The sequence below is a fragment of the Euprymna scolopes genome, chromosome 10 (genome assembly GCF_053919585.1).
Source record: "Euprymna scolopes isolate OS-2025 chromosome 10, ASM5391958v1, whole genome shotgun sequence".
In the NCBI taxonomy this organism is placed as follows: Eukaryota; Metazoa; Mollusca; class Cephalopoda; order Sepiida; family Sepiolidae; genus Euprymna; species Euprymna scolopes.
The window spans coordinates 132,386,998-132,405,571 of record NC_136491.1 but is presented as its reverse complement, the minus strand read 5'-3'; the positions used below and the strand labels follow the sequence as shown (position 1 = coordinate 132,405,571).

Here is an 18,574-nt window from a genome sequence, read left to right as displayed (position 1 = left end):
TAAAAAAAATCTTGCTTTCTCTATATTATCTAAAACTAACTGATCATAATCTAACATTAATTGTCAACTAGAATAGTTTAAAGAAAACCAACACATGTCAATCTTTAAATCTAATATATAAGGTTTCATTTAAGCATAAATAAAAAGCTGAATTTAAAGATAAGCTCCTAAATAAAAAACATGAGCAATCAATTAATTGTAAGCATTAATCACATCATCTTAGTCATATATACTTCCTACTAAATTCAATATTTACATCAATTACTTTAGTTTTTAGTTCGTACAACTCCTATATATCTTAGATTATACTTTTGCTTTGTATTCTAAATTCACTTTACTTTAATACTACTACTGTTTATTTATTATTAAAGTTCAATTAATTATTAGTAACACCACCATCTGTTTATACCCTCTTAGAAGTGCCTTCATCCTATTTGCATCAGACTTATACTCAGTTTTTATGTATCTCATCTTTGCGTATGTGCTTGTCACTTTAACTAATTTACTTGTTATTCTGGTTATTTCATTATTCTACCTTTTTATACTTTATTTTATCATATAATTTTGATTTTTATAATTATTTTATTCAATAGTTTTTACTATTTTATGATTTCTTATTTTGTGGTTCAATTAATGTAATTCTATTTTTTTTATTATAATTATATCTATAATAGCTACTACTTTTATTTTATATATATATAAGAAATAACTTATTTTTCTAAATATCAATAGTATGTCATATTGATATAGCAACATATTTTGTATTACTATATATATTACTTTACTTTATTCTATTAACATATTCTTATATACTTTTAAATATATTAAGTAAGCACATGTTTTATATTAGATTATTATGTTAATATATTGACTATTACCATGACTCGTACTAGTATTTTATCACTATTATATTCTTTAATTTTCTGTATTACTGTGTACTATTACTATTATCTACCAGCACTATATATTTTTTTTAATTAAAAATAATATTAATTGTTAAGTACCTTAGTTCCAACTATTCTTTCTGGTATTTGTGCCCAGGAACAGAATATCTTGGGAAATAGAATTTTCAGTCACTATCAGCAACCTTCTTCAGTGTAGAAAGAAATAAGTATTTATTATGTATTTATTACTGTTGGATACAAATTTTAAATAACTTTTAGATTCTAAATTAATTTTATTATGAACTTCCTTTATAAGTTAAAAAAGTAAAAATGTAAAAACAGCAAATATGAAAGCCTAATGGGCCAAACATGTAATTATACCTTCCTTTATAAATAAAATGCATGTCAAATGTTATACTAGCCTTTAAAATTTTGAGTTAACCTGATTTCTGTCTTAACACAAGCAAAATTTGTTACCAACCTTTTGCATGGGTGCACACAAAACCTATTTTTATTTTTCTCTCTCTATCTTAATCCACTCCTTAATTTCTTTTATTTTCCTTATTTTTTTTTTTTTTTGAATTTGCTTCTGTTCTTTTTTGTTTATATCTTTCATCCTTTTATATTATTTTTATTCTTATATTTATATATTGATTTTATTTTTACCTTCCTGTTACTAGATCACATGACTCTTTCAAATTGCAATTTTTGTGAATTTCATTGAAAACGACTTTCTTAAAAGCCACATCACCTGATGAGGTTTTTAGTTATTCATAACTAATTGATCAAAACATTTGTCATGATCTTGTAGTGCTATTAAAATCGCTATAAAAAGTATACATACATACATGCAGATTTATACACAGACAAAATAGTTCTTATTGCTGGCCTATTTTAAGAAATAGCGGTCCCATTTTTTACTACAAACAGAAAAAAAAAGTTTAGTGTATAAGTGCATGTCTTATGATTTCTCACTTTTCTATACTGTGTGTGCACATGCCCCCTCAACATGAAGGACTGATGGATTTAAAATGGTCCTGCTTGTCGAAAAATCACTGATTAGCCTGTAACTATAAAGCTGATCACCACTGTATAATTGACATATTGGTCTGTGACAGGAAGGCCACATCCAAAGGCATAGTTTAGCAATGTGTACCTACTAGGTCGCTTACAAATGGTATAGACTTCCGCCTTGGTTTAATCTCTGGCATACTGTCTATACTCGTATAAAATGTATTATGTTCTGGTGGCCTGTCAAAAGAAAATAAAAATTAATAAAATAATTTTGAGGGAAAAAATAAAAAAACAAGGCAAAAATGAATCAAGAAAAAAAAATACATCATTATCATAACATCTGTTTTACATATTGGTTGGTTATCTCTCGAGTCCCATCATTATTATCATCAGTGGTGTAGCGCCGCTGACATATGATTGCCTGTTTTGCACTCCCCACCCTATACTGCTGGCATATGACAACCTGTTAAAGCCCTCAAAATATTTAATTTCATTGAACTAATGTTTAAACAATTCCCTTCAGATTAATTCCCCCTTTTTAAATTTTAATTTAACAATTTCTTTTCAATAATTTGAAAAAGGATGTAAATATTAATCTGAAGGGAATTATGTAAACGCTAATATGAAATAAAAGAAACCAAATGCTTTTTTCAAAACAAAAACATAATTCAAATTTAAAAAAAAAAAATGCTAAAATTAAATTAATTGGCTAAATGAGAACATTTGGACACCTGAAAATGTTATGAAATGCTAAAATCTTTTTTATTTACTTTATTGTTGTTAAAGTGCAAATTTTTGGCAAATAACATGGCTGTATCAAAGAGAGAATAGTCCGATGTAGTTTTCTCATCTTTTTCTTCATAATGTTATTATTTAGAGGTCAAGCCTCTCGAAGAGAAAAAAAAAAGAGAATATTTGAAATTTGAATGTCTAAATTTAAATGAGAACATTTGAAAATATGAAAAGGTTAAGGAAATGATAAAATCATTTTGATTTACCTTTTTATTGTTGTTATTTCCGAATTTTCGCCAAATAACATGGCTGATAGTCTGATGTAGTTTTCTTTTCTTTTTCTTCATAATGTCATTATTAAGAGGTCGAGCCTCCCAAAGAGGAAAAAAAAACGTCTTGTATCCATGCTTTTTGAAATCCGTGTGTGTAATTGCTCGGTTTAAGTGTGTAATTTAAGAAATTTGTTGCTGTTAATAATGTTCCAATCATTTTAAAAATAGTTTAATTTTTTTTTTAAATATGAATTGAAAATAAGGGTAGAAATTTATTTTTTGTGACAGAACTATCGCAAGGCATAAAATCGGTTGAAAATTTACAAACATACTTTTCACGCTTTTTTTTCGGCAAAGTTATCAATAACAATCAAAATTCACTATCGACACATTCCCTCTCTATGGAGAGGATTGCCAAGTCTGTAAGCCTTGTCTGGCTCATTTTTGATCGAAAGTAGTTTTTTATGAGCTTCAGTTTTGAGAAAGAGCGCTCACAACTGGCAATGCTAATAGCTCGGGTAAGGAAAATGCGCAGCAAGATCACAATATTAGGGATGGAATCTCTGTATAAAGTTCAAAAGTTCCATTGATTTTATCTTTTCCCAAAGCTTTCACAAAATACTGTAATCTCTTCCTTTCGGCAAAGAATTTATCTTTTTCTATATCTTCGTCAACTTCATCAAGCTGACAATCATAATTATCAAGCAGATTTGACGGTGTAAGAAAAGCGTATTTACTTGCAAGATTGTGAACTTGTTGAAATCTGCAAAATATTTTTTCAGTCAACCTGTCTATGACAGACAGCATTTCCCGTCACAACTCAGTATCAAACCCCAATGCTGTATCAGTCAGTCGTTCACCACCACCCATTCGTTTCTTTTTGCAGATACGATGCTCCATGCTTATCCCCAGTTCAGAGCAGAGTTGTTTTGCTCACCATCTGTTCTCTATTCTGAAGAAGGCAATCTCTCAATGCCATCAGCCTGACAGCACTTTTTTACAAATCCAGCCCCTTTTCTTGAAGATACTTCTGGGCAACATTGATTTCTGGGAGAATAGTTTTCCAAAGGCTCAGAAATAAAAGAAATGGAAACGACAATACCGAGTTGAGAATTCAAGATGCATCCAATCTTGTGGTTGCATTTTCTCCTCCTTCTGTGAGCTGTTGCAGGGCAATAACGACTTTCAATAATTTTTTTACCCCAACATTTACTTCTTCATATAGTAGTCACAGTCTGCTTGATACTTAGATCGGTCAACTGAATCAAAACATCCCAACAATGTGTAGATGCAGAAAAGAATGAGAATAACCAGTCCAGTATGTCAAAAAATGTAACAGAACAAACTGCTACAGAAGTGGCATGTACAGAAACCAGATTGTACTGAATGGTCAGTACATGGCACAAATAGAACTTTTTGGTTGATTTTGTAGATTTGCTTTTGCACACCCAATCGGTGGCCTGCCATAATAGCAGCATTGTAAAATGCCTGGTCAATACAGTCACCAATCTGAATCCCATCATTCTCCAGTTCTTTCAAAATCAGTTTAGAAATGTTCTCCACATTTTTACCTTTTGTCTCGATGAAGTGGAGAAACGACTCCTCCACTGTCACTTTATTTTCGTCAATTTTTATATAGTACAACACCTCACTGAATCTAGTCCTTGTGAGATATGTAAGGAGTGCTATAAAAAATTATGCAAAAATATTTTTTTTCCTTGATCTAATCAAAGATTTTGTTTCTCACCTGCCTTGCCAAAATGCTCACAAATTTATTTTGAATTTCTGGTGACAGATAAGAAGTAGCGATTTTCTTTCCCAGGTTAACTTTCACCAAATGTTCACAGAGCATAGGGTCATACTTGGCCAATAAATTTACATTCCCTTTGTTTTCTTGATCTCTTTCATCTTTTTTGATATCTTCCCGGTGACCTTGTAGTGTCAGATTCTGCCTGGCAAGAATTCCCCACCACTTAGTTTCCTTCTCAATAAGATGTTGCTCTATTTTGTCAACTACCTTTCCTTCAGCAAGTGGGATCTCTCGACCCTTCCAGTTGAGAAACGCTGGAGCATGAAATGTGTTCGCTTCATGTTCATATACTTTTGGGTTTAATTCCTACCAATTTGTAAAACCCACATCAGCAGAAAAAACTTGACAGTCCAGTTAAAAACAGTCTGCAGCAGAAGTAAAATAAAGCTTCTCTGAAAAGAGAACACACCATCCATGTTCTTAAAATTTTCTCATCGTTGCACAATTCTCGATAGAACCATTTTTTAGTTAGCTTTCTAACGTTGCTTTTTGTTTCTGGTCGGACTATTTCTTGAATTCATGATCAAGGTGCTGCACAGCGGCAGATCCCTACTGAACAAGCATAGGGCGAATTTTACGATTAATCTCAACTGGCCATAAACCAACATCTGTAAAATCAGTTGCAGTGTATGTTTTCATGCCAACTAGTGATTGCCTTTCCAATTCTTCAACTTCAGGTGCATCGTCATCATTGGCAGTTTACTGTCAATGTCGACTTCTGAAATAACAGTATCAACGTTAGTAATATCAACTTCATCTTTGGTTTCAGCATGATTTTCGACTTTTGTTTCGGCCATTTCGGCCATAGAAGTCTTTTCCATGAATTTCAACAGTGTGCCTTTATTCTTTTTTGCTTCCACTTCTTTTGTTTTTCATTTTTTATGGCATGCCGCACTACTCTCCTTCATTCTCTTCATTATGGTACCTTCTTTGAAAATTCACACAAATATTTTGAAAAAAGTTAAAAATTCTATTTTTAAAATTAGCACAGTATTTCTCTGTATAAGCACCTTCTTGTATTATTCCATACTAATACCACAAAAGGTGAGATATCCCCTCCCCATAAAATCATTTTTCTGAGATACCTAACCCTAAAAATATATACATTCTCTCTCATATATATATATAGAGAGAGGGAGAGAGAGAGACCCGTCACTCCCCCCCCCAAAAAAAAACAAGAAACTTACGAGGAAGGAGTCTTTCATTTTATTTTCTATTTTAAATGTTATATGTTTTTGACCACTTTTTCATTTTGTTGAGTATTTTATTTTCTATTTTTGAGCAGTTCAGTTTTCAAACGTGCGCAAAAGCAAATCTGAAAACAAAGCTCCTTGCTCCTACCTCATGAAAACGAATACTCTTAAAAAGTTAATATTTAAGGTGAAATAAAGAGCATTTAAAACTACTTTAAAACACCAATAAATGATTTAGGTAGGTTGCCAGGTAACTTTTCGAGCAAAAATAATTAAAATAATAATTAAATACTTTTCAAAGTACTTCCTTATTTAAGAAAATGTTACAGAAAAATACAAGGAATAGGCAATCTTGATTAAAGTTATATGCAAGATGACGGCTGCGAACAGATGTAAAATATGGAACAAAACGCAAATTTTAGTGAAACGAAATTAGCGAGTCGACTGTACAGTGTACAGTCTAGCAAAAGAAAAATAACATCAAAAATTATATCCCCTGATATGACGATCATAAAATCTGTTTATTCCGTACTTGCTTCATATTTCTACAATTCCAAAATTACGTAATTTTCTGTTGCTAATTTTCCGTTGTATCATTTCATCATCAGTGATGTTTGAAAGTACTTTTCTTGATAAAAATGTTTTGTTTAATTTTTCAACACTTTTTGGAACATGTAAATCAACTGCTTTCTTTGAAAGGTTACCTAGAGAATTTATGTAATTTCTTAAAAATTTTGTTTTAGAAATAAAATAAATTTACATCGTATTTTGGTGTTGTTATCATTTTAGTTTTAGTGATAATTTAAAAACGATAAATATTTATTATTAGTACCAATAATGAAAAATTAGATTAAAAATTTAAAACAATCAGTTTTGGAATCGGAAATTAGGGACACATTTTTCCAATTCTGATACCTCCAGAAGTTCCGATTTTTTTTACAACCTTTTCAGTATAAAATTTCAAATTTCTTGTTAGCTTTTATTTATTTTGATTTATTTTATCCTCACAAAATGTCGCCACCTGGTATGTGCTGCTCGTAAAATAGGGACACATTTCTCCGATTCCAATACCTCCAAAAGTTCCTAGTTTTTACAAACTTTTCAGTATAAAATTAGGGGTATTTTGTTAACTTTTATATATTTTTTCTATTTTTACCCTCTCAAAATGCCGTCCCCTGACATGGGCCGCTCGTAAAATAGGGACACATTTTTCTGATTCCGATACCTCCAAAAATTCCAATCTTTTACAACCTTTCCAGTATAAAATTTCAACTTCTTTATTAGCTTTTATTTTTATTTTTTATATTTTTAACCTCTCAAAATGTCGCCCCTTGACATGTGCCACTTGTAAAATAGGGACACATTTTTCTGATTCCAATACCTCAAAAAATCCCGATTTTTAAAAAACTTTTCGGTATAAAATTTAAAATATTTTGTTAGCTTTTATTTATTTTTTCTATTTTTACCCTCTAAAAATGCTGCCCCCTGACATGGGCCGCTGGTAAAATATGGACACATTTTTCTGATTCCGATACCTCCAAAAGTTCTAGTATTTTACAACTTTCTCGGTTGTTAGCTTTTATTTATTTTTTCTATTTTTAACCTCTTAAAATGCCGCCCTGATGTGAAGCGCTTATAAAATAAGGACACATTTTTCTGATTCCGATATCTCTAAAAGTCCCAATGTTTTACAACCTTTTCGGCATAAAATTTAAGATTTTTTGTTCACTTTGATTTTTTTTTTTTTACTCTCTCAAAATGCCACCCCCTGGCACATGCTGCTCAGGGCGGCCCCATCCCCACTTGCTATGCCACTGATTATCATCATCGTTATGTTTGGTTTAATGCCTGTTTTACATCCTGATATGTACTATACAGGTTTTAGAAATTGAATTCCAAAGTAACTTATCTCTGGCTTACTTATCCCTCTTTACTGCAATTTAACATGTTCCTGCTGCTTGTATTGCTTTACCAGTAATTATAAAGATATGCCACTATTTGTAAAAGAATTCCAAGTGACATAATATTTTTTGTTTTTAAGAACATACACCAAAGTTCTACAAAGGAAACTGAATAATCGTTTTGAACTGCCCAATAAATATATATATATATATATATATATATATAAAAACGTGTGATATTTATTTAGAATTTAACCTAATTAAAAAACAAAAATACTGAAAATACAGATTGGAAGGTGTACATACCTGTCATGGAACGAAGATGTCATACTCCAAAATTCATGTAAATTGATCAAGTAGCTTTATTTTTAACTAAGAAAATCAAATTTTATGAGTATCTGAAAGTAACTCTTGTCTTGTCTGCCATTATGAAAAAAGTTCAAGAATCAAAGGGAGATAACTCAACAAAAACTCAGTTACTAGATTTGTTATGTCGACAAATTACCATTAATTGTTTAAAAATTACTTTCTTTATAAAAATAAAACTACTTCCTTAATTTACGTGATTTTATAAATAAAATTTTTGGAATATAACATTACTGTTCTGTGGTTCAAGTACAGGGTATTTAATACATTTTCCAAATTTAACAAATGACTCCACTTACCCGCCGTTGGCATGACGGGCCCACCATTTTTCACGTGAATCCCCATTCATTCCATCGATTTCAGGCTAAAAATATAAAATACATATGTCATATATTAATGAGTAGCTAAAAAACAAAATTCATTTTCGTAGTTTAATGACATGAGGCACTCTTAATAGAGTATGGTGTTGATGCAAGAGAAATAACTCATTAACTATTGACTGATTTTGTTTAATAAGTTAATTACAAATAATACGTTACAAAAATATGGCGGCGACTAGAATATAAAAAAGGCATATAAACTCTCCCTTTAAAGCAATCAGGGAGTGAAAAAAAAAACATCACAGAATCGCTTATAAAAAAAAATAAATAAACCATCTTATTTTATTTGTTGTTAAGGATGGTAAAACCAACATAATATTGAATAATTTTTTTTTATTAAAAGGAAAGCAACCAACAATAGTTGTAGAAGAATTGTAAAGATTATTAAATAAAACTGCAATGACTTTTTTTATGTAAGAAAGTTTATAAGAAAATTGTGGCGACTTTTGTTTCTTAATGAAACGCAGTCTATAAAAAATATAAATCAGTGAGTTATTTCCCTTACATCAATGCTACAACAGCGCCTGACATTAGAAATGTCTTTATTTTGAAATATATTAACAAGTCACTATTTATGAAGGCTAAAAGCAATTCGAGGATAAGGACCGAGATGAATTGTCAGTTAAATGAAGAATATTATGAACGGATTGAAAATGAGGAATGGAATAAACAAAGTTTGGTTATATCATGCAGATGGTATATTGCACACATTTGTCCACCCTGGATTTGAAGATGAAATTCATTTTCATAGAAATGTCTTTAAATTTACTAATGAGTTTCCACTTATCTAAGCTAAAAAGCCACTGTAGAATAAATATTATTAAGATCAATAGATTGTCAGTTATATGAAGAATATTATGAGGCGTTTGAAAATGACGAATGGAATGAACAAATGTGTTTGCTTTTTTTAAGAAATCACTCCCAACAAAGACTGTAGTCACTTGATGTTAGGAGCTAAAGAAAATATATATGTATACACACACTAGCAAGGAGATCCGATGCTGACCGGGGTTGAATGATGATCAACGAATGTTTCACATTCCTATATTTTTATTGTCATCAAAATCGGTGAAATTGCTCCTTTTTCAATCAAATCAATTGATTGTCTGCTTCAGTTTGAGACCCACTAGAGCGCACCGGGAAGAAGCTTTAGATGCCTCCCCAGTGACTTAGTTCACTATACATTGCACTGTAGAGAACCTACCATTATTTTATAAAATTATATTTTTTTTTTATATATAATGCCTTGAATTAAAGTTTAAAATGCAGAAGTCAAGTATCATGGTTCAATTATGCTCTAAACAGAAACATTCATTTAAAATGAGCCTCTGTCATATCAAAGAACCTACAGTAGATATATGCCAGGCCTTTCAGTTTATGTGGTAAATAACCAGTTCTTTCTTTTATCAAATTTTACTGATTATTGATATTTATTGAAGACATTCCAATACAAAACCTAAGAACGCTGCCAGATACATAAAATACATTTGTATAAAATTTCATAAACTCAGTTCAGCCATTTACCAAAAATAAAACTAAAGTCCACTCCCTATAGTTTATTACAAGTATTTTTCAATACTGGATTTGAAGATAACCATGTTGTAGGATTTTGTCCTTCTCTATCAATTAATTGATTATTTTAGTTTGAAAAAGCAGTTTGAATGGAAGCTTCTTTGGCTGGTTTGTCTGATTGGATTAAGTTTCTTCTCTCACTTTGGGGAATGGGGGTGATTAAATGAATAATGACACGGATTAACAAGCTGGTTGTGCTACGTGTGCATCTAGTTATTGCCATAGTATAACTTTCACTTATGTTTTGACAAGCCATGACTGAATAGAAGTCTTGAGTAGTTCAACATTTCTAGTATTAATGTCACTGAGACTAAACTTTCAATCTCAAAAATAGTTTCACTTAAAACCGAATTTTACCTAGTATTTTATCCGTTATCCAACAGGTCCTTGCATTGTGAAAATAATGCTCAAGAGAAGAATAATGGTCCGTATACTCCAAATAATACAGATTCATCTAAAAAATTGAGAAACATAACTTTAATTCTTGTTTATAACTGAGAAGGAAACAGGAGGTGACAATACTTACATCTCCTAACTGACTGCAAACTTTTTGTATTGCATCAATCCAACGATTTCGAGCAGGTGAAGGCAGTTCTGGCCGTTCTATTTTAATCTTCTGCTCTTCCTCGTAAGGCTGATCAGGTGGAGGGGGAGCAGAGTCACTATAGTCCTGAGTGCTCTGTCGGCTGACATCTGCTGAAGAAATTCGGCTATTCACTGGACTGAAATAAGAAAACCCAAAGCAAGAGAACAAAATTAGCTAACTATACATAAACAAAAGGAACAGAACAAGGGAGAACTCAGTGAACACAAAATAAGAGAAATTCTACTTAAGTATCAATAATGGGTTGTTTTCAAGAATGCAAATTTAAAAAAAATACAGAAAAATCTTGATGTACATACTTGTCATGTAATGAAAACATTAAAACTGATCAAGTATTTTTTTAATAAATTTTTAGCGATTTATAGTAAATCATATTTTGATTCCAGTAGTTCGATTGAGTTGTCTCTTTGTCTATAAAAAGTGAAGCAAGGCACACCATCTTCACTTCCTCATAAAATTAGATTTTCTTAGTAAAAAAAAAACAAAAAAAAACTACTTGATGTAGTTACGTAATTTTTGGAATATGATATTTTTGTTCCATGTCGGGTATGTACATCAAAGATTTCTTTGTATTTTTTTTTTATTAGGTTGAATCTTGGACAGGAACCCAATAATGTATAGTCATATGAACAAATATTGCAGTTCAAAGAAACAAAATCCAGGAAATTCTATTCTAATTAATAATTACCATTTTATTGCTTTAGGTTTCTTGTTTCTTTCATCATGACTGTGTTAATCTGTGGACTACTGTCAAAAACTAATATTTACTTGCTTTCCAAAAAGTTTAGAAAAACCAGCTACACCTAAGGGGCACTGAATTCCAAAATAGTTAAAAACAGACCTGTCAGCATTCTGTGGAGGAGTGCCTCATGCAACTGCTAATAAACTAGCTCTTCTCCCAGAAGAGTTAAGCTGAATCATACTTTATTCCAATAAGAAAATGCTCCAATAATTAAAAAAGAAAAAAGTTAACTATTCTAAAATTCTAGAATGGATTGAATGTGAGGGATCATTTTACATTAAATTAATATATAAATTGTTCTCCAGTCTAAATTAAAAAATTTTTTTGTTTTTCTGATAAATTTTTCAAGGTGTTAACATGTAATCACCAAGAAAGTAGAAGGCGAGTTTTAATTTAGCTGAGGATGTTAAGCTACAATAATACCTAGATTTATTTTTCATAGAGAAGCTTATGAACACTTCTCTAGTAAGAATTATTCTGACAGTCATTATTGTCAAGTATTGCATGGACAGGTGATATGAAAGTGGAATGATTTTATTACATAATTTTGTCTGCCATTTTAAACTGAAATTGTTGAATGAATTCATTCAAAGATGAAAGAAACCTTTTCTTCATAAAATAAATCTCCATTGTCAAAAAAAAAAAAAAAAAAAAAAAATCAAAACTATTGATTTCAAACACAAACTGATTTGAATTTAAGCTTTCTTTAAATTTCATGATTGTAATGTAATAATTATTTCCCTTTCTTAAAAACTATGGAAAAAGAGATAGCAAGTTGAATTTGTTACTTCCAGGCAAGTACTCATTATAATATTGAAAGACTTCAGAACTAACAAGAGATGACTAAAACATGCCTTACACAGAACAAGGGTCCAAACTGAACTACGCTAGGCTAAAATCACTGCAAGGAAGAACACAGATTTAAAGCAGAGAGAGAAAACAACAAAAAGCTAAATATTATTTGGCTTTTTAAAACTTATTGAGTTTATTGGCATGCAAATAAGAACAAAATACATGTGGCATTTAAAAGATGTGTATCAATAATTGCAAAACATCAAAATATATAAGTTTAAATTACGTGAGAAAGTGTGTATTTGAAAATGAGGAGCAGCAAATATTTCAAGCTTTTTGAATATTTATTTTCTATAATATTTATGACATATTCCAGTTTGTGAGATGATAATTACCATTGTAACTTAATAAAAAATTTGAAATGTTTGCAATTATCCATTTGCAAATTACACACACACATATATATATATATATATGGAACACATACTGGTTGGTTGCATTCCAATGACTACACGGAACACAGTAAAGAAAAAGGCATTCACCAAAATAAATAATTTTTTATAAAATTTTAAATTATGATAGTGAATGGATTATTTCCTTTAGTTATTGTAATGGAACCAACCAGTATATATACTCTGCAGCTGGAAACAAACTTTATTGAGCTTGTCATAATTTGGATGATAATGTAAGAGATATATACCTTAAAATATATATATTTTATATAGAAATTCATGTGTGTGAATATATATATATATATATATATATATATATATATATATATATATAATGACTATAAGTAGCCAATGACGAAAGAAAAGCTGAAATCGAGATGAATTTCTTAATTAGTTGGGTTGGGAACAGTGGAGAGCTGTGTTTAGAAAAAGAGGACAGAAAAAGTAATTTTGGTAAAAATTTTATACTTTACGTTCTTTAAATCTTCAACTATTTATTCATTATATTTACTTTGATTATTTTGTAAAGGTAAATTGTTTTTGATTTTGCAGAATATGATTGAGTTTTGCAAAGGTAAGGGGAAAAAAATAATAACATCAATGTTTGGTGTATTTTTGATCAGGAAACCAGTATATTTAGACAGCCTGAACTGATAGCACCAAAGTGCATGTGGGAAGAAGGAGAGAGGAAGACTTTGATAAAACAAAAGTAATTAAACTTCTCTAGCTTTGTCAGGAATTAGTTGAGATCTCAAACATTAAATGATAAATTAATATTTTTAGTTTTTAACGAGAACTGTCATAAGAGAGGAAATCAGCCTTGGATTTCAATCAAAAAGCAGAGAACAAGCATGCATAAAATGTTTAATTTAAACAGAAATCTGCTTTTTCATGATTAAAAAAAAATCATAATTCTTATAAAAAATGGAGAACTCACATCCCTGATATATGTATAGAGATCATTTGTAAAAGGCTAATAACAATATAAAGATATGCCAGATTGTAAAAATGAACACTGAACAACTGTTTTCAGATTTCTTCTTGATCAGTAAACTTATGTATGTGAAGCTGGAATATCAAATTTCAGGGATATCAGCGTTTATTCAAGTGTTTCTACTTACTTACTTCAAGCTACTTTCAGCTTCATCTGAATATTTGTTAGTCTTTTATGAATTGATTATATATATGAAAGAGAGAGAAACTTGGTCACCTCTTTGAAAGCATTATTAAATAATGCTAATTTAAAAATTTAGAAAATTGAATGTTATATAATTTTTTTAATTAAATGATTAAAATATCTTTTGTTTTGTTTTCTGAGACTTTCATTGTTAAAACAACCTATGCATAGAAAACTTAGTGTTTTTTTCTTCTTCATCTTGTTGGTGGTATTAACCAGATGGGTCAGCCTCTTGAGAGAGAAATGTATATATGCGATGTTATTTCAGTTGTCAAGTATGAATGGATGTATATTTGCATGCTTGGCACAAATTTTGAATAGACAAATGTTGTCATATATTCGAAAACATTATGCAAGTATAATTTGAAAATTTACAAAACCAAATGTTATGAGGTTCCGTCAATAAGTTTCCAGACTTTGTTCGTATGGGCACTTTTATTGATAGTACATAAATGCAACTCTAATACCCTTCAAAGTAATCTCCTCTGGCTGCAATGCACTTGTTGTACCATTCCAACAACTTCTGGAAGGCCCCATGGAAGTCCTCTTGTGTAAGCGTATCAACGACCCTCATCACATTCTCTTTTATCTCCTAAATTGTCTCATAACAACAGCCTTTAAGGTTCTCCTTGAGCTTAGGGACTAACCAAAAGTTACAGGAAGCAAGACCTGGACTATATGGAGGATGAGAAACTATCTTGATGCTCATCCTGATGAAAGAGTCTTTAAGGATGGACTGCATCCTTGGGGGGAAAAAAAACTTTGCGCAAATCTTCTGCATCTTCAGTTCCTTGTGAATAATGTGTGTACAGTTTCTACACAGACATCAAACTATGCACTTCTTGTCTCTATGAACACACAACAGTCCTTATTCATGAAATTATTTGGCCAATCAACTATGATGTTCTGACTTCCTTACTCTCTCAACAACTTCTAATCATCCCTCACAGACTCTCTGCTTTCCTTGAATCTCTTTTTTCACTCAAAAACTGATGTTCGATTCATGCAAGATGGTCCAAAAGAAGACTGAAGCATTCATACGTTTCTCTGTCATTTATTTCAAGTTTAAAACAGAATTTTATTGCATATCATTCTTTAAAGTGTCTTCACATCCAGATTACATTTTTGAAATTTACCAGTTGTGCTAAGGAACTTTAGTAGGATGTAATCCAATACCTGTTGTAACTGTTCATTTGAACCTGAAATCATAAAAATTGGTCCGTCATCTCAATAGATGTATAGCAATATAACATACTGAATTTTCAAGAGTCTATGACAATTTTAAATACCTGTATAAAAACAGTCTAGAAACTTAGTGACAGCACCGGCGGTGCTGAGCACCGCGTATAAAGTTTTTTATTAAATGATTAAAATTATCATTTTTAATTTTAAATTTGATTTTGATCATTTAATAAAATATTGTAAAAACTAATAACATTTTTTAACCCTTTCAGTGACACATCCGTCAAAAAACAAAGATTATGACTAAGATAGTCATAGCATTTTAGCTTTCCTTTAAAATTAAAATATAGCAACATCTTTTATTACTTGGTCTCTTGCTAAGGAAATATATGGCATAATCATGTTGCCACACCAGTTCTCATTAGATTACTAAACAATTTAGGAATATCAGGCACTTTGTGTAGGACATTGACACTATCCTGCAAAAACTTACTGTTATTATCTCCCCTGATGAGTATATATAAGTGATTGTTGATTGCTTGTGAATTTAATATTTCTATGTAACTTCCCTCCTTCAGAAGAAGCTGATTCAACCTGCCTTGGATCAGTGCTGCTTTATCTTTTTGTTTATTTCTTCTCAGTGGTATTGAGAGATTTAATCAATTGTCCAAAATCAGTATATTAAAATGTAAGTAACCCACCCACTTCTCCAAAATACAAATGATTAACAACATCCAGATTATCTTCTGAGAAAGGAATTGGATTTCTCAAATGAAATAAAAATAAATCTTCGAATCGTTTGATTCTAGACAAAAAAGTAGATAAACATTAAAGAAAAAAAGAAAAGAAAAGCAAAACAAAACAGAATATTAAAATGCAATCAATTTGATTATCTGTAAGACAACAATTAAGAGACAAGACTATTAAGCAACACACTGAAAGAAAAAAAATTAAAACGAAAAAGGCAGAAAACATTTAAACTATTTCCTTTGACAATTTCTTTCTTAAAAAGATTTAAACCAAATAAAAAAAAGTGCGAGAGAAAATGAAAACTAAACAAAATGCCCCAAAGTTAATACTGAAATACATCCAGATAGAAAATTAAAAAGAAAGAGTGGTTCTTGTCCATAATTCTTCCTACATTAAAAAAATAAATAAAGAATCTGTATGATGTATGTACCCATATATGAAATAAAAATATCATACACCAATTTTACACAAATTGATCAAGTCATTTTATTTTTATGAAGGAAATCATTTTCAAGCGATTAATGGTAGGCATTACATCAAAAGATCTTGCAAGTTTTGATTATTGTTGAGTTATTTCCTTTTGCTTCTTGAGATTGTTTTCAAAATGATGCGAGACAGTCACTCCTCAGTTATTTATGTGATTTTCTAATTTAAAAATGAAACTAATTGATCAATTTACATCATTTTTGGAATATATTTTTGTTTGATTACAGGAACGTACATCGTACCAATTTTTCTTTAGTTTTGTGCTGTAGTATCAAGGAATTCTGGACAAGAAGCAAAAGAGTATTGAATAAAACTAATTTCTTCATTATTGCTTTAAAATTTTATACAAATAAGTCAAATGAGCAATCTCAGAACCATTTTAAAGTGTTGATTTTAATCTTATGCTTACAAAGTTTACAAAAACTTAAAAACTAAAGATAGAATGGTATCAGCATTATTGAAACAAATATTTCAGATGTTCTAATAGTATTAGAACACCTGAATTTATTGCTTTATGAACTTGAAGTCTTTTTTTTTTTTAGCTCATCATATCAAGTGACTTCATGCCTTATCTGGAGTGATTTCCATAAAAAATATATGCAGTACACCATTGGTGGTAATCTAAGAAGACCAACAATGACGATTGTAAAAGACCAATGCATGTCTGCAGGAATAATCAGAAATATTGTCCGCAGACAATAAAAACGTGTCTTATGTGCTAAGTAAAAATCACTTTATGTCAGAAAAGGTAATAGAATCAATACATAAGGCTCACATAATACAGAAATGGATGGTGGAAAAATTTCATGATTCCATGATGCCAAATATTTGGCCTCCCACCTTCTCAGATATTCATATTTTGGATGACTATGTATGGAGCTTAGTTGAAAGTTAATAAATACTCTCTTAACACTTATTCATCCCTAAATGTTCCCAAAGTTAGAATAATGTGAATAAGGACCACCTGATCCTGACATGTAGACAATTTATACCTCATCTAAAAGTTGGTAGAAAAACTGAAGGAGAGTTTAATAAATAAAATTGTGATCTATGTATTTATTCTCATCTTCAAAAATGTTTTTCAGTAAAAATACATTTTTTTTAAGATAACTTTTCGTGTACAAAATAAATCCCTCAAATAAGTTATATACTTAGTGCATGTATATATCAGGGTGTTTTGTTTGATTTTTTAATGAATAATTTCATCAGCACGGGTTTGCCTTTGAATCTTTCTATAAAAATTGCTTCAAGCTAAATTGGATATTGTTAACAAGCTAGACACTTCAATGATATATTGTTTTCTTTATCTAAATGAATCAATCTGTAATTGTTAAAATTTTAAATTCACAAAATAACAGGTTTTATTTATCTGACAAGTATTTTTACAGTAAAAATAGAATCTCAAAAATATTCACAATGTTACAAAAAATTCAAATCTTAAATCGTTTGTTCCATTTATATAAATATACTGACAATTATGTTTACAAAATAGATATTTTTTCTTACGTACATTTATTATTTCAACAGAAATATTCAGCGCAATTTATATAAAAAATAAAGATAGCAAACATAGAATTTCCTGAGGTCTGCTAGTTATAATAATTTCTCTAAAAATAAATAAATAAAAATAAATAAGTATTCAGCCCTTTTAGATTCCATAATACTATTTACCAAATACTAACAACCAACTGGGTAATATTCTTTATTACATATGAGCAAGATCTTCTTAAAAGGGAGATTAAAATGCTGACCTAAACACTGCAAATAGATATTAAAAATAGTAGAAACTCTCGGACACTGATGACAGTGACAATATGATATAAGGTTGAAGACACTTATAAAACAAATACTTTAATTCGATACAATATGCTAGATAAAGATTAAATAAAAAATCATTCAATTATTCAATACTGTGTAGTCTTATCTATTTTAACCTTGTATGCTTTTCTATCAACCAAAGTTGTTTTATTTTTCATATTCAATCCAGACAAAGCTCATGAGATGTAAATGACTACTGTGATTAGGAGCTCAAGTGGGGTTAGACTGCAAGATATTTGTTCTCATCACGTTTAAATTTCTGCAGGTTGGTACAGTTGCGAAACAGGAATGGTATCCTAAAAGCAAGCAACCTGAGATAAGAAACTAACAGTAGAAAGTTTTGTAGACTTCTGTAGAGAAGGGGTGAAATTTTGCTGCTATTTGGGTTGGTTGAGGGTAATTATGTTGAATAGGTACAAGCACAATAAATTCTTCGAAACAAAGCAC

General features: G+C 30.2%; 1 protein-coding gene across 1 annotated transcript in view; it reads right to left on the bottom strand.

The window, feature by feature from the left end:
* The window catches only part of LOC145286274 (protein unc-13 homolog B-like), a 597,427-nt gene that overhangs the window by 255,266 nt on the left and 323,587 nt on the right, over nt 1-18,574 (bottom strand). The window contains exons 18-20 of the mRNA XM_080135112.1: nt 10,651-10,846; nt 8,472-8,536; nt 2,045-2,135 (exon numbers count right to left, since the gene is read on the bottom strand). Coding sequence (XP_079991238.1) covers nt 2,045-2,135; nt 8,472-8,536; nt 10,651-10,846 — 352 coding nt within the window. The remainder of the gene's footprint in view (nt 1-2,044; nt 2,136-8,471; nt 8,537-10,650; nt 10,847-18,574) is intronic.